Raw genomic sequence first — 23,906 nt, forward strand, 5'->3', positions numbered from 1 at the left:
TAGGCAAGGCAATCTCAACTTTAATGTCATTGACCTTATTAGTGACAAAAATCTCTTCGTTTACTATTATCTAGGACAGTGCAGACTGGGTACAAAATTTTTTTAAGAATTCCAGTTAGGTAAATGTTTTTTATTGAAATTGATGTTGAAAATAAATGTTTCTCTAAGGAAGAGGTTTGAGACAATAAACAAAGGGTGTTGTAAGCAGTATTTGTATGTATGTGAGTGTCTCATTACCATGCCACCTTGATGAAATGAAAACTATGACTGCTTTATAATGGAATTTAAATTCAAATATAATGTACTTACAATGTTTTCCTTTTCTTGTTTGTATGATTGGATAATTATAGGATACAGTAAGAAATGTTTGCATAGCTTTCACAAAATGCTTTATACTGTGTGACTGCTTTTGTTCTGATGTAAAATTCAGTTTTCATTATTATAGGATATGGTTGGTTTGATGAAGTAGTTAATTTCCTTAAGATATCTGTAAAACTTATACAAATAAGGGCAATAAGATCCTACAGTGTCAGTATTGCCTTCACAACAAAATGTAGGATGGTTTTGTTTTGTATGCAGAAAATGTTTAAAGCATATTCAGTTCAAAGTTGGTAATGATTGCTCTTTATGGATTTCAGCATTTCAAAGATCCAAAATATTTAGGAGAATCGAATCTCTCTCTCCTTATACTGTTACAGGCATTTCACTTTCATTTGAGTATCTCTAACTCTTTTTTCTCCCCTTATCTCTGTTTATAGAGTGCACTCAGGGGTCTGTGATTTGACACTGTCTGACGATCCCAAATTGCAGCACCTTTCAAACTTTAGGTTTAACCTTTGGAGATACTGGACATTGTTTAGGAGAAGAGAACACCAGCAAAAGATGTTTCAATAAATATTTTAGTAAACTCTGAATAATTTCACCTGACAGAGGAAGTCACCATCTATGAAGAAAATCCATTGCTACTATGCAGTAAAGTCTGAAATCCAAAGCTGTATTATTCTTTATTTCCAGTATAGTTTTTAGGTTAAATAATTTCATTTTATGCATATTACAAAACATTTTTGTGTTTTAAAAGTTACAGCCTATGGCCAAACTGAGATAGCAGAAGCTTTGTTATGAACTCAGGAGTACTGATACAAGCAAAGCTCCAACACATCCTTGTTCTGACCTGACTCTCTCTCCTTTTGCCTCTGCAGAAAATGCCAGTCTTGAATGCTGATAATATCATACCAGCAAACAACAGCATTTCAATCATTACTTATATTGTAAGGTTCATCCAGTATTTTTAATATATAATTGTAGTTTATAGTAAAAAAAAAATTCTGCTTACATTTATTTCTACAGGAAATAGATTGGACATACAGAATAAATTAAAATAACCGAATTCTCCCTCCTTCAGATATTCATGGATATCAGAATTATTGCTATTAGCAAACTGACTAAATTTGTACTGGATTATCTATTCAACTGGTGCATTATTTTTAAGTCAAAGGACAGTTTTCTAGAACTCTATTACAAGTGGCTTGGGAGACAACTATACCTTGCTGCAGCCTCTTCAGATGGAGAAAAGAAATAAACTCTTTGCACACTCCTATTGCTTACAACTAACATGTTGATCTTTAACAGACAGACGCTCACCACTGCATTTTCAAGCAATTGTAGTGTCACGGTATCATGGAACGCATCTCAGTATCATGGAACGCGTCTCGGTATCTGGAACGCATCCAGAAAGCATGGAGTATCCTTAAACCATATTTTCCTTTTTTGAAACCATTCTCACTATTTGCTTTATTGGAAGATCCCTTGAATATATTCCAGGGAACTAACCGTGTCACTATTTTTGCCCTAGTTCTTCTTTGCTCTGCATTACACAGTAGAAGTTAAATTCCAAAAATGTCACCAGTGAAAAACAATCTGAAGAAGAGAGAACGAATATTGCCAAGTAAATGTCAATTATTTTCAGTCTAATTATTTACAAGAAGGTAATTAATCGTACAGGAAGATTTCTGAATTTACTATACATGTACTTGTGTGTGTGTGTGTGTGTGTGTGTGTGTGTAACAACAAAAGAAATTAAAACAGCAGCAATTTTCTATTCTGCAACTTTCTACAATGGATTACAGAGTTTTTTAAACCATGTTCAAAACATTTTCAAATTCACTACTTCACAGTTCTTGATTTTATGTAACTCACGGTGAAATACATGTCTAATGCTATTTCTATAATTATTTTTATGCAGTGAATCTCTTTCAGGGGCACTTCAAAACTATATGAAAAGATATTCTAGATCATGTTTAGACAAAACTGAGATTCAAGTCCCGTTAGCACCTACTACTCAAAACAAAACCTAAATACTCTTCTAAGTGGTTTGAAACAAATTATTACATTATGTATATTAAAATAAGAAAAAACTTTTTAGTGGTTCCTAGTAATTTCCCTGCTTCCTAAATGCTGTTTTTCCAACCTGAGTTATTTTCTTTTCTTTTTCTGTTTCATTTTTCTATTGCTACTTATAACATGGATTTCATTATGAAGAAATGTTCTGCTAGCAGCTGGACCTGTCAGGCAGTACATTAGCTTTCCATTTTAAGTGTCTTGCACTTTAATCTTGGAATGGCTTGTGAATGAGTATTTCAGTGTCTTATGCTAGTCAACAGGGACCTTCAGAGGTCTGCTTTCCTGACATACCTAACATCATGGGTTTATAGGAAGGCTACTAAATAACCTGCAAAAGCATTTCCTCTCCAAAATATCGTTCTACAAAATTCTCTGCAATTCATCATTACAAGTTGCTCTTATTATTAGGTACCTAAAACAATAAGACATGATCTTTTATTCATCCATCTAAGATCCACCATCCCCACTAGATAGACACCTTGACTCTGTGGAAGTCATTTACTTTCTGAATATGGGGAGGATGAGAGGATTCAGCTCAAAGGCCAAGACTGATATAAGGCAGAAAAGGCGATACCAGCCACTTACAATTTAGCTCAGTAACTGCAATGCTCATCTATGAGGTAGACTAACTCTTTTTAGCTGTCTCATACCCAGCCTCAAAATCACACTTGTCTCTTCTCAAGAGCATGCTATATCTGCAGGTAGTAGATTTAGGTGGGATCAAGATATGTTCAACCCTCTGTCTGAGTCAAAGTAGCCAGGAGCACAGAAGTCAAGAGGCAAATGAATGAGACATAGAGCACAATTTAAAGTATCTCCAGCAACCCAAATATTTGCTTCTTTCACTGAGATGACTACTGCCCAAAAAATTAACACAGTCCTCAGGGGAACCGCTGTCAACAGCTTAAGCCAATACACTGAGTTGTGTGTTGGGAAAGGGAAAAACTAGATAACAGGCATGTGCCCTTTGCACGGGATGTGCCCTGCAGCAGGGCAATGAGACAGATAGTGGTAAAGCATTAAGTGCTGCTGCAAGATTTTCTGGAAGAAAGTCAGCAGAGCCCGTAGCAGCACAAGAAGGCATATAGGGGAGGCTGATACAGTTCAAGGATATCCAGAAGAGAAAACAGCTCTTCACATAAGAGGGTAACTATTCTGGCACAAGGCCTGCACAAATGCGCTACTTCTGAGGAATCCCATAGCAGAAATTATGTATGCCTGATGGTCAAAGAAATACTTTTAGTGGAGTGAATGAATATGACAAAAATCATAGCTATGGACTTACATTTCTGACACCCAAGTCATTGCCTGATTTTATTTCATTCATACCTTCTGTTGTTTGCTCACCCAAGGCAAATATGTTCAGAATAGCTGTTTGCCATGCAAACAAGGATGTTTACAGGAGAATATAAATATTCACTACTCAGTTAACAAATGTTTTTTCCAAGCACATGAAGTCATCAGCCATTTAAGAAGCAGAAGTGATTTATAATTTTTGTAATTGTCAATCCCATTCTTGACATCAGTCCAAGAATAATTTTCCTATGTCACATGCTTTTTCTGGCCACCAGCCTTTATTTATCCACTTAGATCTTCAACTTTGTGTGCATATTAAGTAGCAGAGAAGCAGAATAGCAAAATGTTTCAGCTTGGCTGGTTTTCCATCTATCATTGGCACACCAGTAGCTGAGCTGTCTCTATACTGATTTTTCACAAAGAAATGATTACCACAGCAGAAGGCTCTAATACAGGGTAAATATGCATGTCATGTTCTGACACTAATGATATGGTCACAAGCATGTTTACCAAATACCCAAGCACCAGCCAGACTTGCATCTCACAGATGTCTCAGGTGATCTTGTAGCCAGCAATGTGTCAGGTTTTCTCAAGACAATGCCTGCTTGGTAAGTTAATTTGGTTTTTAAAGCCTGTCTTCAAAAAAAAAAAGGGCTTATTATACCCTTATTTCCCCATTATGCTGTAGAAATTTGAAGCAATCTGTGCATTCATTTTTTCATTACAAAGGATACCTTCTTGATCCTGTTCTTCCACCATCTTTTGATGTAGAGATATTTAAAACACCAAATACTTCTGTCATAAAAAAAGGCTGTCACAGTGAAGGGGCTAACATTTATTACTTTATGTTGCTCCAATCAAGCACATTCAAAGAGGTCAACAGTGTTTTTCATGTTGTGGTTACTTAATTCCTCAGTACATACGCTTTACTAATAGACAAGTTTTGAAGAACACCACCAGAACTCATAGCTAAGAGCAGAAGGCTACTTCTTACATTCACTTTTGGCAAGAAGTATCCCTTTGCTCTTGAAACACACAGTTTCTAATGAACACATTCAAAGTGTTCCTTTGTCATAGGCTGCAATAAAGAAAAGCTTGAGTAAAAAATCTACCAAAACCAGTTAGTTCATATTCCTTGCTCTTCTGCAAGTTTGGAGGGTTGGCTTGGAAAAGCATCTGAACAGTTCAGCAAAGAAAAAGAGTGGGAGTTTGGAATGTCACACAGGAGTCTAACATGCTTTCACAAAGATCAGCCTGAAGGTCCCTATAGTCTGTTAAGAATAGAGATCCCTTCCACCTGCACTGAGGTGAGTAGTACTCCTGCGTGGCAGCAGCAGGAGTTTCTTGCAGATTAGAGGATCACTGCAAAATTTACCGTGATACTGTTATCTGAAGTGGATGGGGACAGTGTTTCAAACACTTACAATTGAGCGATTTTTCCTATATGAACTGCTATATTGTTAGCAATGATAGTGACACCACAAACACCTATCTGGGTTATTTTTCACAGTTTATCCCTTTCTTGCATCACATTTCTTTTTAGGATCATCATGACTGAGTTAGGAATACAAGGTTGTGTAGTTAACAGATATTTTACATCTATGAAAACTTCAGGACCTAAATAATGATATCAATTCTTCAATATTTTAATATTTATTTTTAAAGTGAAAGTTTTTATCATAATAAATTACTGGGTTCCATAACTTTAAGTTGTCAGACAAATTCCATCACATAAGTCCTACTTATAAATTATTCTTGTAAAGCTGGTTTACAGTGTGTTATACCTAAAAGAGTAAGTAGCATTGATTGCAGACTGCTCAGACAGATGCTGGATGCTGCATTACACACTGCCTACAACAGCCTATGGAGCAGCCAACTCATCTCCAAATCGCCAAACTTTCTTTCACATTGCTCCATTTATTTGCTTTAGATACAGTGCAGCTCTCATCTCCGGTTTTTCAAAGGAGCAAAGAGTTTTAGTCCTAAAATAACTTTTTCAGTGTTCAACTTCCTGCAACATAAATAGTGTAAACTGTAACCTGTAGCAAAGATTGATGCTACAAGGAAACTAAGTCTGGGAGAACATAAGGAAAAGTACTATTAGCTCTTTGCAAGGGAACTATAGTAATGTAGTATCCAGTCAAGTTTGTTCAGTTTTTAAGTTTGAGGTGCTAACTAACAGAAAGTGCCATCTTATGTAACAAAAATAGGTCAAATTAATAAAACACAGAGAAATTGTTTCTCTGTGTTACCTTGTATTCGTCAAAGATCATGTAAAAGATTGTTTCAGCATATCTCCTACTTTTAATATTTTATATATTTCTATAAAAATATTTTTTTTATATTGCATATATATTATAAAATATGGTTTAGGAGAAACTCAAAGTTAAATAATGTATTGGTGTCAGTTCTGTTACAAATAGATCTGTGCTTTCTAATCATTTGTCTATACTTAAAGCTTTTAGTGGATTTAGATGCCAGATATTCTGTGGTTATTATAGTAATAGTTTGTTCACTATTGTTTGATTTGTTTGTCCTTTTCAGTCTTACTGCTCAAAATACGTTTTTTGTTGTTATGGAAGTCAATAGACATTGTGCATTCCTAGAGAAAGAAAAAAATAATGTCCAGTCTTTTTAATTCTCTGCATCAATGTTGTACACCCTTGGAAACTTATTAGTATATACAAAGCTAATTAAAATCCTTTGAACCATACAAATATTAGTACAACATTCACAGCAGGAAGATTCCTTAAAATAAGATGAAAACCAGCTTTCTTCTACAATGTATAACAAGTATTGTAAGACTGTGCACTGAAAGCTAACCAAATGCACTGTGCATGCCTACTGTAAGTAAAATGAGTTTTAAGATCAAACAGCTACCTGGAAGCTGTAAGATCTTGAAATGGAGCGGAGAGCAATCCTGTAATGTGAAGGGATGAAAGCCGTTCTGACTACAAACTGTGGTTTAAGACTACACATTTTGTGGTCTAAAAATAAAAAGGAGGTTAAAGCCATTCATCTTGTAGACTGGCAAAACTACCAATCTAAGCAAGAAATCCACTTTAATGATATATTTTTGGAGAAGTAATGTTTCCTCTGAACTCCACTGACCTGGAGCAAATATAATGCAGGAACTGCTGGTTAGGTTGACCACACTGCTCCTTGCAGTTGTGATATTGCCAATAAAACTTAAAGACAAGCACTTGGGTTTAAAGGCCATCAAACACAACATTATTAAATGGAACATAAACAAGGTCAGCAGATTCTTGCTGGTCCTTGAAATTACATTTGAGCCATAGCAAAGGTCAGGAAGATGCCCTAAGCACAGACCCCATTAATTGGACTCATGCAATATGTCCATAATTGTAAACTGCTCCCTGATGCCTATGGGTACAGCACACAGCTACGTTCCCAGTCCCCCACCCCTCTCAAAACAAGATGATTACAACAAACTTCCTGTTGGGACCTGCCACAGCCCACAGTGATCCATTAACTGTGCTAAGGCATTTCCTGGGCAAGTCATAATTTCACGGGGCTGAAATTATGATAGGGACTGGCTGACAACATAATAGTTCATAGGATCAGTGCTAGAGTTCAGATCTATTCTTTCGCCCTTTTCAGTATATCAGTGTAGCTGAAACATTTACAATATTGGAAAATAATATATTACTGTAGATGGACCATCAACCTTTTAACCCACAGGATCCAGGCCAAAACATTTCCAGCAATCTGTTCTTGTAACAGGATCTTTGTTACAATATCTGCAATGGTGTGAAAAGGGAAGAAAGTAATATCTTTAAAAAGCTTCTTTTTTTTTTTTAAGAGTTTAAAAAAGATCCTTTTTTTCCTGTCCAAGAAACTTTTTTATGAATATGAACTTATATCTATAACTTCAGTCAAAAAGTATGCCTAGATAGAAGTATGAAAACACAAATCAGATGTGGTGATGTTCACAAACTCAGTGCCTAAAAGAGATCCATGCAGTTCTGGGAGTGCTGGTGCCCACACTGTGATTGCAGAGAGTGAAGAAGGCAGCACAGACCAGGATTGGGAGAGCTGGCAAGTGATGCCCTACAGTATTAAAGGTAGTCAGCAGGACATGCCAATAAAGAGGCCTGTCTAACACTCAGTCTCTTACTCTATTTGGGACCTGCTAGTTATGTCATTCACAATGCAATTCATGAGCTACTGATGCTTTTCCTCCTAGGGTAAAGTTTCAGTTCTTGTTCCATGCACTGTCTATACATTTTGTGTCATCACAACTGCCACTCCACAAAGATACAGCTCAGAAGTTTTGACTTCAGTCTGGCACCTGAGCTCACAACACTCAGCAGCTCTCACGGTTACCTTGACTAAATTCTCTATTTTCAGGTTTGTACAAGGTAAAGAAGTCATCAGGACAAAGGAGCATAACATTACATACATACCACCAAAGGCCTTCTCAAGCAGGACACAAGGGATTTCTCCTGACCCTCATCCCTGGAATGTGTCAAGACTATTCAGGCTGGAACATCAATATCTTCTCTTTCTTACTTCCAACCCTGAGTCTAATCTCCCTGTCTATCCTGCTGCTGGTTGGGGAATAACCTCTCCATCTACTCAGTGCCCTTATGTACCTACCTGACAGAAACCACTTGGATACACCACACATGGAAGCACTGGGGGTACAAGTGTATCCACTAAAGCCATAGTGCCTATCACAGTTACTATACATCAGACTTTCTCTCCATCCTCTTGTTGCCCACCATGTGCAAACACATCTGCCATAGGTGGGCACAGCAATAGGGATTTATGCTACGACAGACAAGCTCTTGTTTCATCAAGCACCTTTTCCATTATTTTGTAGTTACTGCCTCTTTCTTTTCCTCTTTTTCTTGGACAAGCCAGTACACTCTGTCATTCAGAAAGTAAAATTTTCATGTCAAGAAATCTGTGTTCGTGAACCACTCTATATCAGGCTTCTTAGTTGTTTGATAACAAGTAAGAATTATCCTGGTCAGGTAGCAGTGGAGTAAATCAGCACACATTCTCAAATGCACAGGAAAGGGCACTGCTTCAGTGAATGACTATGGCTATTACTGGTAATAGTCTTTCAAGAAGTCTCACATTAACATTGTACCATGGCAAGTAATCTAAAGGACCTCTCAGGATGATCATTCCAACAATAAAAGACACATAAACCAAGTTTGCCAAAATGCAGTCATGCATGTCCTGAAATGAAGTATCAATCTATGGAATTGCTCTGAAAGAAGATAAGTGACTAATATCTTTGACACTGGGTTTCCAGTACTCCTAGAGCCGCATAAGAGCCTACCGCAGCCCCAAATGTCTTCTCTATGAAGGTCGACTGCACTGTAGTGCATTTATGACCAGTCATTTTCTGTGTACTTTCCAGAGAAGCATTTGAGCAGACCATGCATCTTTTTCCTCAATTGGCTAAAAAATTGTTTTAGAGATCCTGAACAATAACACAGCCCTTGGGAGAAAAGCTTCTCTGCAATAGCCATCCGGCTGACACCGTGAGTGATTACATCCAAGGATAAAATTTAATGAGATTTCTACAAAAATGAGTGACATCTGCATAGCATTCAGGTCCTGGCTAACTGTCATACATTTGTCATCACTGAGGCTTTTGTCCTTTATTAATCCACTTTCAAGAATGCCTGCTGTTGGAAATGGAAATGCATTTTAGCAGTCATCCTGCAGACTGTGTAAGAGCACCTATCTCAGAAAGCATAATGACACATTGTCATGCCTAGGAATGCATTTAAAAGGTTTAAAAAACATGAGAGAACGCCAATAACAAAATACATTGAGAATTTAGGCAGAGACGTCTGCATAAATATATTTTACATCCTTTAATATAAGCAAGATGCTTGTTCTTTTGCTATAATACAGTGGCTAGAAACTCTTTAACAACATTCAGTGTGCATGGGAGAAATATTGTCATAGAGGAAAAGTACTAAAATATTTTCCTTTAATTTTGTTTGTGCTTGGGACCATGATATAATTCTGGGCCTAGGGCTCCAACCCAGTAAAAGCATATGATTGTATCAAGATCCCAGCTTTACTTTAAACTTTCCCTCATGGCAACAAATAAAAATTTCACTAGTATTTTCCTACGTCAACAGATAGCCTGAAACAATAGATGATGGAGATTGAAGATCACCCTCTTTTATTAAATTAGCCCCAGGACTTGAGATTTTGAGATGAAGGCCTGACCTGGTGCTTCCCATCAAAGAACAGCAAACACTTGGCAGGAAGGCAGGAGTGCAGAGGACACATCTTTCTGTCATGTTTTCTGCCAGGAAGAAAAGCAAGACCTTTCAACTGCAAATGAAGATGGGGCTCCAGAAGGCCAAGAGTTGCAAGGTATCCAAGGGGTGGTACCATGTTATCCGAGCACTGTTTGGGGCTCAACGAAAGGCACTGACAGCAGTGAAGTGAAGCCTGATAAGCAAGCAGAGCAAGAGAATAGGACAGACTCCCAGCACTGAAGCTGCTCACCACCCATGGAAGTGGAAAGCCTAGTTCTGCTTATAGTCCAGAGCTGTACCCTGGGCTCCTGTGAAGAGGGCTGCTGTGCGTTGTGGAGACAATCTTCTTCCATCATGCTTCCATAATACTAAACATTCCTTCCAGGAATGGAAGGAATTTAATCCCTTGAATTTCAAACATTCGTTTGTCTTTTATTGTTGCTATTATTTCTAAATGCTATATATTTCCAACATTTTAATGTCAGTTAGTTGCTTGTAGATCATTGCCAAGCAGAGGCAAGTGAATAACGTAAATTGCTTCCTCATTTAATGGATTCAATGTCTCTTTCACTCCAACGCTATTGAGCCCAACTATTACAAAACTCTGATCATATTTTTGTCATAGTTCATATAAACGTGCTTTTGTTGAAGGTATATCAGAGGAAAGATAAAGCTGTTTGCAGCTGTAAATGACAAAAAAATCACAGCAACTAAAAATATTTCAGTTAATGGATTTTTTTTTTAGACTTTAATATCAAGATAAATTTGTTGCTACTCATGGACTAATGATTCTACCCAGAAAAAAGGTTTGATTGCATGAAATATCACTAAAATATAATAATGCTGAGCTCAGTAATGGAGAAATCCTGACTGCAACTGCCACTTAAAATGGTGACACCAGACCTGAGGTTTATCAGCCTGATCCACAGGAACTGGGGTCTGACAGCTCAGCCAATGGGACCACACCACTCACCACAGCTCATGAGGATGGGGATATTCAGAGGACCTGTTCCACTACAGCTCATGATACATGCAAACAGCATTGGGCTCTCGCAAAAGTGTAGCAGCAATTGCTTTCTAATAATAAAGTCATTTCCCTTCCTGTAGTTTCATTTTGTAAGAAAGTGTCCAGTAGTGCATTTCTGATTTCACAGTCCTCCATCTGTGTAGGAGCAGAAGTGAAACTTCAGCCTTCAACAACAGGAGGATGGAAAAGAATCAGAAGGTTCTTGGATGCCACAAAAATCCAGATTTGTCATAAACAATTACAGTTATTAATAATATTATTATTATTTTACAGAAGCATTAAGTCCTGTACTTCAGTGTCTCTGTAGAGATGGACAAAGTGACACACACACTCTCACATGGGTGACTAAGCAGCTAGAATTTTATTACTAAAAGCATGCATTTTTATATATTTCAGGTGCCAGAGTGTCACAATACAATTGGTCAAAAAGTTGTTTTTAACATTCTCATTGGATAACCTTTATCAGTTTCCTCCCTGCTTACTCCATCCTGCAGTGTAGTCTGCAGCTCCTTGGAAAGTTATTTTCTTGAAGCAAAGCTTCCCTTTCTCAAGGGTACACCGGAATCTTGTCAAGGTCAACCTCGTCTTCAATCAGGTTGTTGGCAGACCAGCTGCCTTCCCCAACACTTCAGAACTTATGTAAGCTTTTAAGTATAAGAAACCACAAGAGAGATGTTTATTCTGCATTGACCCATGACAGAGATGCTTATTTTCCCCTAAACATCTGCTTACAACTGTGTAAGAGGATCCTGAACCAGGAGAACCTTGTCTCTGATATAGTTTGGCAAGTGCAAATGGACAGTGTTTCCAAACACCAGTAATATCAATATCAGGAAGAATTAAAGAAGTTTGGGAGTGGGAGTGGGACATCATAGCCACATTTCTCTTTGCAAAGTCATGTTTGTTGCCTGAGACCTCACTTATTGGATCAGTCATATGGTCTATACAAATGGTGATCAGCATGCTCTCATTTGGTGCAGTTAAGTGGAATAAATGATCCTTTCATTTCTCAAATGAGAAGCTGTTGTGGGGGTTTTTTTGTTTTAAACTGAACCATAGCAATTGTCAGCCTTTAAAATACTCGTGGTTGGTGTTTGTTTTGTTTTTAATAATTTTCAATCAAATAGTTAACGGACTTCCAGTAGGATAGCAAACCAGGAAGTTTCCCTGAATGCGTGAAGTTGAGAAAAAGACTGAATGCTGTATTCTTGATTCAGTTAATAGGAATATTATTGTTCTTCAGGAAATACATCCACCTGTGCTACATTTTGATCTCTATTTGTCTTTCCTGCTGACAGCTCTCACACAAAGAGAATATGTGATTGCGACTGCTCAGTCTAGCCTGGATGCTTCTTAAAGCTGCTCTTTTCTTCCTTTAATTTTAGGTTCAAAACAATTATAATTGATGTTGGGGTTTTTAAATCTATTTCTATTTCTAATTCTTCCACTGTCACTCTATCAAGTTAATTGATACTCACCCACAAAGCATTTAAAGAGTAGAAACAATCACAATTTGCCAGCAGAAATCATGGAAATGAGGTATCTCCTTGATGTAGTAGTGTGCATTTTAACCCTTGTATTTCATGGATATTGAACTCCACTGGGTCCCTACAGAATCCATCTCCTGTATTATTGCTGCTCATCCGTGATGATGGTGTGGTCTGTTTGATTATTCCACTTTATTTCTAGGTCCTCCTGGTCCCCCAGGGGTTGTAATAGTGGAGGAAATTACAGACACCACAGCAACACTCTCCTGGAGTCCTGGGGCAGACAATCACAGCCCTATCTCCCTCTACAACCTGCAAGCACGCAGCCCATTTTCTCTTGGCTGGCAGACCGTAAAAACAGGTGAGAAAAACTTTCAAACAGCACAAGCAGACTGTTCAAAACTCCTGCTCATCACAATAATAACCACCGGCAACTGCAGGAACAGATACTCTTAAGAGAACAATGATAAATTAAAAGCACTGATTTTTTTTTTCCTTTTTTCATTCCTTTCACGTTACTTAGCAACAGCTCTGAAAGGACAACACAAAGACACCTGCCATGATGCATCTGTGAATAAGCAGAAAGCTCTCCCCTATATCCTTCAATCTGTGTCTTTTCAGGAATACCACAGTGCCAAAAACCTAGCTGTGATTTCTGACATACTATATCTTTGTTGTCTATCATTTTTAATGGCCATATTGTATCATAAAGTCCACTTGCCATTGAGACACTGCATGTGGGCTTCAGATTTCTGAGTGACCTACACATTTCTTTACTGTCTGCAGTTCCGGATGTGATAAGTGGTGACATGGAGTCTGCTATGGCTGTCGAGCTGAACCCTTGGGTGGAGTATGAGTTCAGAGTTGTAGCAACCAATAAAATTGGGACGGGAGACCCAAGTGCACCATCACGAGTAATCAGAACCAACGAAGCAGGTAAGAAGAGGTTAAAAAGGTTAAATTTCCAGGAATACCAGTAGAAAGAACTATTTTAATATAATAATATACCTATTCTCTTCTCCCTGCTACACATTCATTTGTCCAGTCATCACTGTTCCAGGGTGATATTCTCTGTAATGGGAAGCCAGTTTGGTTTTTTCAAATAAACCCATTTCCTGCTGTCTTACTCCACCGGGGCTGCCTTACTCTTCATCATTTAAGCCACTTCTGCCTGCCCTCTGGCAGGCTTCCACTGCTCTTCCATTGTAGGCTGCTTCTCAGACTCTTCAAACAAATGCTCCCAAGCAGCATGTCCCTTTCTTCTTCATGACTTGTCTCCTTCAAGATTCATAGACTTTGTTTCAGAAAGATAGGGAAGCCATGGCAAGCTGCTTAATTTGAAATACCTTGTGCTCTAAGTGTTTCTTTGTCATGCACACTCTACCATGAACTGTTATCTCATTTAAAGAAATGTCATCATATTTTTGACTGAGAAGGTACTGTGGGAGCCCAGGAAAAGTGTTTTGTACCCTATTTGGGTTACTTGAAAATTGCAGTGGTCTCACAAAGTTTGGAATCACTGACAGTAGCTTGATCAGAATGGAGATAAAGAAGGATTGGGAATCTGAGAAAAATCCCTAGGCAGCTAGAGACACACATTTTAAGAGAAAGAGATGAGAAAGAGAGAGAGAGAGAGAGAGATGGAGATAGAGATAGATAGAGATAGAGATGATAGATAGAGATAGAGATGAGATAGAGAGATAGAGATAGAGATAGAGATAGAGATAGAGATAGAGATAGATAGAGATAGAGATAGAGATAGAGATAGAGATAGAGATAGAGATAGAGATAGAGATAGAGATAGAGATAGAGATAGGATATGAGACAGAGACAGAGACAGAGACAGAGACAGAGACAGAGACAGAGACAGAGACAGAGACAGAGACAGAGACAGAGACAGACAGAGACAGAGATAAGGTTTGAACAGAAGAGAACTGCATCTCAGAACACTTTCAGATTATTCTTTGTTATTTAGGAGGACTAGAGAGTTTTGATTTTGTCTTAATTTTTCTCCAGTTGAATAATCTGTAAGTAGTTTATTGATCATACAGAATAGAAGAGTGTGAAATTCAAAGATTGCAATTGAATTTGAAAGTATAACTGATTTTGTAATTGTAAATAGTCTGGATGAATACAGCAGTTGTGTTGCACTCTGTCTCTCCTTAAGGGAGATTGTAAGAATGACAAGTGGCAATGGCAAAATGTGTCCACCTCACTCACTCTGAAATTAAATTCTTATCTTTTAAGGTATGTTAATTTTGTGCCTCATCTCCATAGTTCACTGGTCTGTGTATATGCCACCCATAAACATGCACAGCAGAATCTTCAGGCTGATTTTCTTAGGCAGAACCACAGAATCAACAGAATAATTGGGGTTAGAAAGGATCTCGGGAGGTCTCTAGTCCAGCCTCCTGCTCAAAGCTGAGTAGGCTGACTTCAGAGCAGGTTGTTCAGAGCTTTATCCAGTTGAGTCCTTGAAAACTCCAAAGAGGGAGACTGCACATCCTCTCTGGGAAACCTGTGCCAGCACTCAACTAGCCTCATTCTGATTTTTCTTTCATTATATCCAGCCAGAACTCTCCCTATATCAGTTTATGACCACTGTCTCTTGCCCTTCCACCCCGCACCACCCATCTCTGTCTCCTTAGTGACCTCTCACAGACACTGGGAGCTGTTAGGTCCCCCCAAACCTTCCCTTCTCCATCCTGAACAAGCCCAGCTCCCCCATCCTCTCCTCACAAGGCAAGTGCTCCTGCCCCCCATCTCAGTGGCTTCCCCAGAACTTGCTCTAGTTGATCAATGTCTTTCTCATCGTGACACCCAAAATAGGATGCACTATTTCAGATAAAGTCTAACAAACCTATCTTCAGTTATAATGCAACATTTATGGGTTGGGTGGTTTTTGTTTGGTTGGTTTTGGTTTTTTTTCTGCTTTAAATAACTGTGTAGATGCTAGCTGATATTAAACTGTGCAATCACAGAACTGCACTGAAGTAATTTTATAGCCATTCACGTATGTGGAAGGATGCCTCCTTTCCAACTCTCCCCCTCATCTTCTGCAAGCTCCCCACAGTGTGAAACTTGATAACTATAGCAGAAGCTTCAGATGCTACATACTTTGTTCCATTAAGAAAAGGAGGAAAAGAAAATGAAATAAAATACACAAGCTACTTTCATCTCAAATGATGTCCAAAAAAATCTTATTTCACTACCATTATTCTTTCCTTGATTTTGTACCATATTCCATTATCAGAGAAAATTCTGCTGCATCCAAATGTTTGAATGACTTCTCTATTTATTCAGGTGGTGCATATCAGAGAGGACACAAACTTTCGGGAAAAAGTTCATCCTGTAATAAGTTGCACCCCTGGTATTATGTTCTTTCAATTTTATCAATATGTACCCTGTTTTTGAAAGGATGGTTCAGTATTTTAATCGACCAGATGTATTTAAGCTGTGAGCAAATGTTTTTCTCACAAACTGAAATTTGAAAATGTTAGATTTTATCTAGCTGTTGTGGGTTTTAGTATCCTTCTTCTTTCCCAGTGTTTGACAACCAAAGGCTGTATTTACTAAAACATATTCCTACAACTTTAGTGAAAGCCTTCTTCACACACATCCATTTTCAATATTCTTTTGGATAATCACTGCAACTTTATCCCTGTAAAAATGAATTGATAAATCACAATAATGATCGGTAAAAAAAAAAAAAAAATAATTGTGGGACAGACAAAGCATGCAGTGTGCAGTGTATTTTCACCCAGTGATTGGCATTCGTTTCTGGGTAATACTCCACTACTGCCATCAGAAGGAACTGAGTCTTTAATTCAAGTAGCAATGACCTGTAGTCCAGTACATGGGACTCCTTCTGATAAACAGTGCTGTAGCTGATAATAAGGTAGGTCTTCTTGAATAAAAAATCAATAACATATTAGTTTAAATAGGAAAAATGACACACTAGATGTTTACTTGCACTTTCAGCTTCCCAGTTAGGAATACCTTTTTGCTACCAGAGTTACAGCTGCACAAATGTCATGTTAGACGTGTTTTGTAGCATGACATTGAAATCCAGACAGGTGCCAGTAAAACAACTTAATAGCCTTCAGAGAAATTGAAGCTGAATTTATTTGGTGTGCCTGCTTAACACGACATGGTACAGCAGAAGTCCGTTGCCATCGCCTCAATTTCAAAAGACATTTCTTTAAGAAAAGATTTGGTTTCTGTTTCAGGTATGAATGGGTTTGGGTTTTGGAAGGGGAGGGGTTAAATAAAATTATAGTTGCAGTCTCATTTTTTTATTCTACAGAGGGAATGAGAAGACAGTGATTACAATAAGATATAACTTTGCAATTTGTTAGAACCTTCAAAGACTTGTAAGGGTGGAACAATAACGCAATGGACTCTGCTTTAAACAAAGAACCAATCAAACAAAAAAACCCACCTTGTTATACATATAAATCTTTGCAAAATATCATACTGCTTATAATCTTTATGGCACTCTTGAAATGCAAGAGACCTCATGATCTGCTTAACTCAGTCAGCCACTTTTTCCTGATCTCCAGATATTCCTGAAGCCCAAAGCCTGTTTAGCTCTGTCCTCTGAGACAGCTTTCAGTGGCTGTGTGACCTTAGTACAGTTTTCAGATGACATAGTCAAAGAGTCAGGAAAGGTAGTGATAGTTTTCATTTGGTTTCATATGGTTCTCCAAATTAGCACATTAATATCTATCTTGGTGTACCCATAATTTTTCAGAATCTATTCCTAATTTTTTTATCTGAAAGCTTCAGGGGAAAATCTCTATTAACATGGGCCCCAGTTCTAATATAATCGATCTCAATTCTTAAAATACATGTATGTAAAAGGACATTATATTTCAGAAAAAAATATGTCATCAATCTCTCTACTCATGATCCAGGCAGAGTAGCTTGGCCATTTGCAGTGATGTTAGATGTGGCCCACAGGTAAAAACAGGGAGGCTGCCCCTGCACTGGGTACAACTCCAGAAATAACCAGTCTCCCACTGGAAAAGGTGACTGTGGCTCATGCTCAGATGAAAACTAAGATCCACAATGCTGAATGGTAGCTGTGTAGACAACCCACAAAGGCAGTAAATGTGTGCTTCTGCTTCCAATATTTTACACTTAAATGGAAATTGGCATCTGTAATTTAATGGCACAGCTAATTTGACTGGAGACTAGAGTCTTTTTCTCTCCCCACACCTCACTTATTTTATCACTTCTTCCCCAAGATAGTAACAACATTTTATATTAGTCCATTATCTAAAAATACCCATGGAAACAATACTTAGAATTGTGTAAGGAAATCAACAGAATAATAAACAGGTTTCCACTTGCTTTAATTTTCTAATTAAACACTAATCTTGTTAGTTAGTTCATATTTAGTTAACATGATTGCTTTTCATAGCTACTTTCATCAGAATGGATAATACCGCAATTTTCTGGCACATCTAACTTATAGCCAGCTGCTGCATTTCTGTCAGTTCTAGCCTTGATACATATTTTACAGGTCCACAAGGTGAAAAGAGCCAATAACATGAATTTAAACATGCCTGGCATTCCACTAAGGCAGTCGGGCACTTGAAGCCTGGAGGCAAAGCATCAATTACATTATCTATTCATGGGGAAACATGGGGAGAGAGAAATTGAGTAGAATCAAAGTTTAACCTGCTAATCATGCATGCAAACTTGATTTTATGAGGTAACAGTGTAATGCACTCTATTAGTAGCAGATTGTACACACTTTTATTTTTAATAAGTCCTTATTTTCGATTAAGTCGCCCTTATTCTCCGCTGGAGTTTCTTCATAGCATAACAAGAAATAACTCTGTCCCAGGAAGAACGTTACCTTTATTAGACTGGCTCTGCTTTCAGGGTTTTTTGTTGTTGTTATTGGGGGCAGTGCTTTATTTGTCTGTGACCTGTATAAAAGAAGCTTCACTTTTTCCCATTATCATAAATATTTTTGCTCTAGAAGAAAATGAATAACCTGCTGTATCTGTGACATTTGGAGATGATTACATGTGCTACTAAAGACCTTGTAGAAAATGTGCTTTTTCCATAGGGAGAAACAAAAGGAGAAGAGAAAGTAGCCAGTAATCATTGACTGCATGGCTATATTTAGAACCTATACTCTACCAACACATAATATTGCAGGCTCAAACTAATATAAGTATATATTGACAAAAAGTCCAAATGTGCGTGCTAGTAAAAGACATAACAGAAAAGCTAAGGAATTGGTTCTTTGACATATATGCCACAGCATTTGACATTTCAGTCCTATGTGCTGTGATGTCACAATAGTGTCACAATATCTACATTTTATTTCATTTTGCTTTATTTGACAAGATGTTTCAGAATTTGCACAAAAAATATCCATGTGTAAAATCTCTTCATGAATACAGGATTCAAACAGAGTCAGAAAGACTTGTGATTAAAGTATGGAATGGGATTTTGGAAATTTGGACTCAACTGTTTTTCAGACAACTGTAACTTTGGGGAGCTCATGTTAGCATTTCTTTAAAAACAAAAGCTTAGTAAGGTACTTGCTTATCTTTATCTTCCCTCTATCTCACCTATTCAGATTGCAAAACTGAAGGATAGGGACTAAATCCAGCTACAAGTTTCTACAGCAATACTATCATCAGTTATAATCTTGGATGCCAAATACTTTTGCCTGGCACAAAAATTAAGACACACTACAAGACTAAGACTATCTCCTTTCTCTTCATAATAAGTAAAACACACAGAATTGAAATAAGCTATTCGACATTTCCTTGAAAAAAAAAAAAAAAAAGACAAAATAGAAACACTGAAAAAGTATTAATTTTTCATTCAATAACATTTTTCAAATTTCTTAACAGGATGAGAACTTTAAAAAGAGGATGAACTGTGTTTCAAGTACTTTCAGTTTTTCCATTTTCAGTGTAACATTTTATTTTCCTTTCTATAAGTGATCTAGAGCTAGAGCAGTTTAAAAAATTTTTCTCAGTTCATTCACCGAAGTAAAAGTGGGGAGAATAAACCTGATTATAATCAAAATATAGATTTTCTTTATTTTTTTTAGTAAATTGGAAGTAAAATAACAACTTTTAGCTAAAAATTAAAAATCTCTGTCAACTCAAAAATATTCTCATTTATCTTTTCAGTTTTATTTTTTCTATTTTTAAATAAAACTGAAGTAAAATCCACATTATAACTCTTTTTAAAACACAAATGGCTACATTTCAATTTTTATAAAAAAATAAAATAATAATAATTTTCAATATTTTGCCCAGAAGTGAGTACTCAAAATCATTGAATGGGCTCATCTTTACAGCCTACCAGAATCCATAGTTTTCATTTAAAAAAAAAAAAAAAAAAACAAAACAGAAAATCCATCAGCTATGCAAAATGAATAGAGGAATTTTTATGACTGAACTAAAAACCCAATTTAAGCACCCTAAAATCACAGAGCGGTTTCAAAATATTGCACACATTTGAACTCTGGAAGGAAAGCTCACATTACTCAGAAATGTTCATGTTTTCATTGCTATGGTATTACCTAGCACTTCCAAAAGCTTCTACAAGTTTAACACTTAAATACAGATTTAACCTATATAGGTGGCATTGTTGTCACTTTTCCAAACTTCATAATCAGTACTCCCATACACAAAACCCTCAGCAACATCGGTCCTGTGTATAGATTTCGTCCTAAACAGAAACCACTGCTTTTCATGCATCTTTAGCTTGTAATGATAAGATACACACAAATTAGCAAACAATTGGCCATGCCTTTATGTATAAGCTTTACCTTTCCATATCTCCTTTTCTTCATTTATATTTTAAACATATTGTCAAATGTTTCATAGGACTGCTGAGGGCTACATTCTTCATGCCTGCTCTTAGAGAAAATGTTAGAAGGTTTTTTGTTTGGTTTAGGGGAGATAAGTTTTGATAGCGTTTAATTTCACTTTAATTTTCAGCATATCATAGTACTTCCATGAAAATGGAAACCAGTAAGAAAAAAAAATCCTGCTGTTTCTGTTCAAATCAAACTCCTGGCAAAGTCACTTCAAGATTTTTGTTTGGTTGCCTGAAGTGGAGGTTTCAACATCAAGTGTGCTAGCATACACCCACTGTTTACTGTGAACTACATCATGTCTTTCAGAACAAAGTTTTTAGTACTAATTTTGTTCGCATTACCGGAATGACAGAGGGATCTGGCTTTTAACTCCTAACCTTACCAGTGGTTGAAGAAACAAAAGAAGAGCTGACCTGATCCCAAAGAGCTTACACTCTAAGAATGAAACAGGAGACAAGTAAGAATAGGTAGCTGGCAAAGGTGCGAATGAGAAGGCATTGCTAAGAATAACAGACATACGATCAAGCTAAACATAGTCACATTTTATCATCCTAAGGACCAGTTTTAAGCCAAGAAGTGATTCACTTTCCGGTAGGTGATACTCTTTCATCTTCTTGTTATATGAGACATGTTAACACAGCAAGGACCTTTTTGGGATGTATCCATTCAGAAGAAACAATACTGAATTTCTCATCTTTGATAAGCACTAAAGAAAAGAGGTCCTAATGTCCTTGTCCCCCAGGCATATGGATCCTCCATCCAACAGCCAAGTTTAGTCATCATATTTGTGTGTTTGGTACAAGTGTATCTCCATGAGTGTCACTGCTGAGAATTAACAACTTAAAGATTGGGAAGTCACTAATTGCATGGCAATAAACTTAGGCTATGAGTGAGTAAATTCAGATATAATACTGATATAAAGGTAATGCTGCTGAAAGGGTTGCTAATATATAACCTTGGTGCCTGGCAAAAAATGTTTTCTTTTAATAGTTTTCTTCACTTAACAGTTACTCATTTCAAAACGTCCCCCTCTAACTGTGTATAATCTGCTTTGGTGCAGCACAGAGGAAATTTATTCCTTTGACACATTTATTCTTTTAATGGTTATTCATTTGCGAGAGTTTCACCGTGTGAATGTACATTTTAGCTTGGTGCAAGAGAAATTCATCGTGTTGACAGTTTTATTCTTTTAACGTTTATTCATTTAAATAGGGCTTCAGTCTGCAAAGCTGTTAACGAGATAACTCTAGGAAGAGGACACTGCAGGTTAAATAAGTCCATCATGCTGGATGCTACAAAGGAGTACAGCATACTCTCTCATCAGTAATGTGGCACCTACATAAAAACTTCATTTATCTTTATAACTTAACCAAAAAATGTCTTAGACGATAAAAATGGGTGCTCAACAGGGCTTAAAAATCCTTCATTACAGATGGCCTCATAATTTTTGCATATTAATTAACTAGCAGGTGATTCTTCATCTGTATCTTTTCACTGTACAACATTCATCTCCATGTTGCACACCAAATTTTGTTTGTTTGTTTGCTTACTTTAATGCAGAGGGCAATTCTGGTTTTGAAAGGAAAATTTTATTAACTTCTTGTCATTCTGGCAAGAATCACGGGTAAAAGGACTCCTACCTCATTTCCAATAGTGTAAATCAGAGGCAATTCATAAGCTTTATGGGTTTTCATCACTTAAAAGAAAAAGCAGAATTTGGCTTATGTTCTTTAAAGGAGAGCTCGGAGTTCAAAAAGACACTACACAAATGAATCCTGAAATTTTATGTGAACTTCTAGGATCTAGTAAAAACTGCACTTTCATTGAACTTAATCTCTTAATGATCAACACAGGGAATAGAGAGGACTGTGTGCATTTATTTAAGTGTATTTTTTTTTCTATAGTTCAAAGGCACAGTGTTACTCCATAAATAAGCTAAACGGCATGCAATAAGGCCTTAACAGTTAATGCCTCACAGTACAATTCTACAATACTGCTGTAAGGAGAAAAGTTTTTTATCTTAGTGCATATTTAATCAAATAAAGAATGCAAGCAGCACTTGCTCACAGTAAATAAACTCATGATCTTAATCATTTTAGAAGTTTCATTGAAGGCATTTAGATAGATAAAAGAAATTATACAATTCCAATTCAACAATTAAGATTTCTGAAGTTTCATAAAATATGATAACCCAGTTCACAATGATGATGATAGTCATAATTTCTTTTGAAGAATTTCATCAGCTTCTCATATATGCTTTTAAAACCATAATAGTGGTCATAATTTTTAAAGAACTGTGGGTAGTACTGCTTCAAAAATTTTGCAAGAAATTATAAGGGCTGTTTAAGGATGTTTACTTTAAAATTTTTGAAAATTATCTCCCTGTAAAGCATACAGGTATAGATTTACAAAAACTTAAACTTTCTAAATCACTATTTTAAATCGCCTGGGAAATAGTAGAGACATATTATTTATGTTCTAAGATTTTACCTGAATTAAATATATCATGTTCCCTGACATTTGATTTTGACTTGTCTATTCAAAAAATACAAATGTTTACAAGATAATTCCTGTTTTATCTCATAGATGATCTGTACATTGAAATTTTGACTAATCTGCAGAAGATATTGTGCTTAAGCACCTTTTTATTCCAATATGATTTTTCTTTGCAGCATATGCTTTGTTTGAGTTTACCAGCTTGACTGTAGAATTCTCTGAAATGAAACTTGGGCAAATTTTCTTTACCACAGAGTGTTATGTTTGTTATTTCTGTTCTGATTTAACAGTCTCATGTCTTCTGCAGCAACTTATTACTATAGGGAAAACTTCAATAACTTGGACATTTTGTTTTGGTTTGTGTTTTTTTTCTTTTTGCTCACAGTTCCAAAGACACCTCCAGCTAATGTAAGTGGCAGAAGTGGAAGGCGACATGAATTAGTAATAGCATGGGAGGTAAGGGACTTTTCTCATTAAAGGTTTTGTTTCATGTTTACTTCTTTAAGGGGAAAGTAAAGAGTACTGCACTGGGGTTTCCTTACAGCAAATCTTGGCAAGACGTAAACAAAAAATACTGTTCTTTAAATATTTTCTAAAGTTTCAAAGTAATGTGCATTTTCATGTGGTTTGAGTAGAGGGCATTATGGCAGCAGCTCCAACGTTGGGCTAATTCGTGTGTCCTTTCCTCCTGATACACTACTTGGGTTGATTTGTCTTTTTTGGATCTTATGTAAATGCTACACCAGAAGAAATAATAGCTAAAGGAGCAGAAGGAAGGACTTATAACTTTTTTAAAACTTAAAATAAGAAATAATTAATTTTTTTAGGTATTTCATAAAAATATAAAACTAAAGACCTGAAATAGACTTTTATTTTGAGAAGATATTTGTAATGCAAGATGCAACACGATGTATAACAATGCCAGTGGGCATTTGGAGGAGTGGGAGTTGCTTTCTCTGCTAATCATAAATAACACAGTAGAACAGAGACTTTTCTTGAGGAGTTTTCAAAACTTCTGTATTCATCATGAAGAGTTTCAGATTCAGAAAAAGAAAAAAAAATAAAATTATATATATATATAT

General features: G+C 36.7%; 1 protein-coding gene across 10 annotated transcripts in view; it reads left to right on the forward strand.

Moving 5' to 3' along the window:
- CNTN5 (contactin 5) overlaps positions 1 to 23,906 on the forward strand; it is a 673,480-nt gene that overhangs the window by 620,509 nt on the left and 29,065 nt on the right. For 9 of the 10 annotated variants that reach the window (XM_026847687.1, XM_026847705.1, XM_026847677.1 and 6 more), the window contains 3 exons: positions 12,670 to 12,828; positions 13,254 to 13,403; positions 23,210 to 23,280. In XM_026847687.1, coding sequence (XP_026703488.1) covers positions 12,670 to 12,828; positions 13,254 to 13,403; positions 23,210 to 23,280 — 380 coding nt within the window. The remainder of the gene's footprint in view (positions 1 to 12,669; positions 12,829 to 13,253; positions 13,404 to 23,209; positions 23,281 to 23,906) is intronic. The other variant, XM_026847748.1, reaches the window with a different exon arrangement.

The sequence above is a fragment of the Athene cunicularia genome (genome assembly GCF_003259725.1).
Source record: "Athene cunicularia isolate RWA chromosome 1 unlocalized genomic scaffold, athCun1 chr1_part1, whole genome shotgun sequence".
NCBI lineage: Eukaryota > Metazoa > Chordata > Aves > Strigiformes > Strigidae > Athene > Athene cunicularia.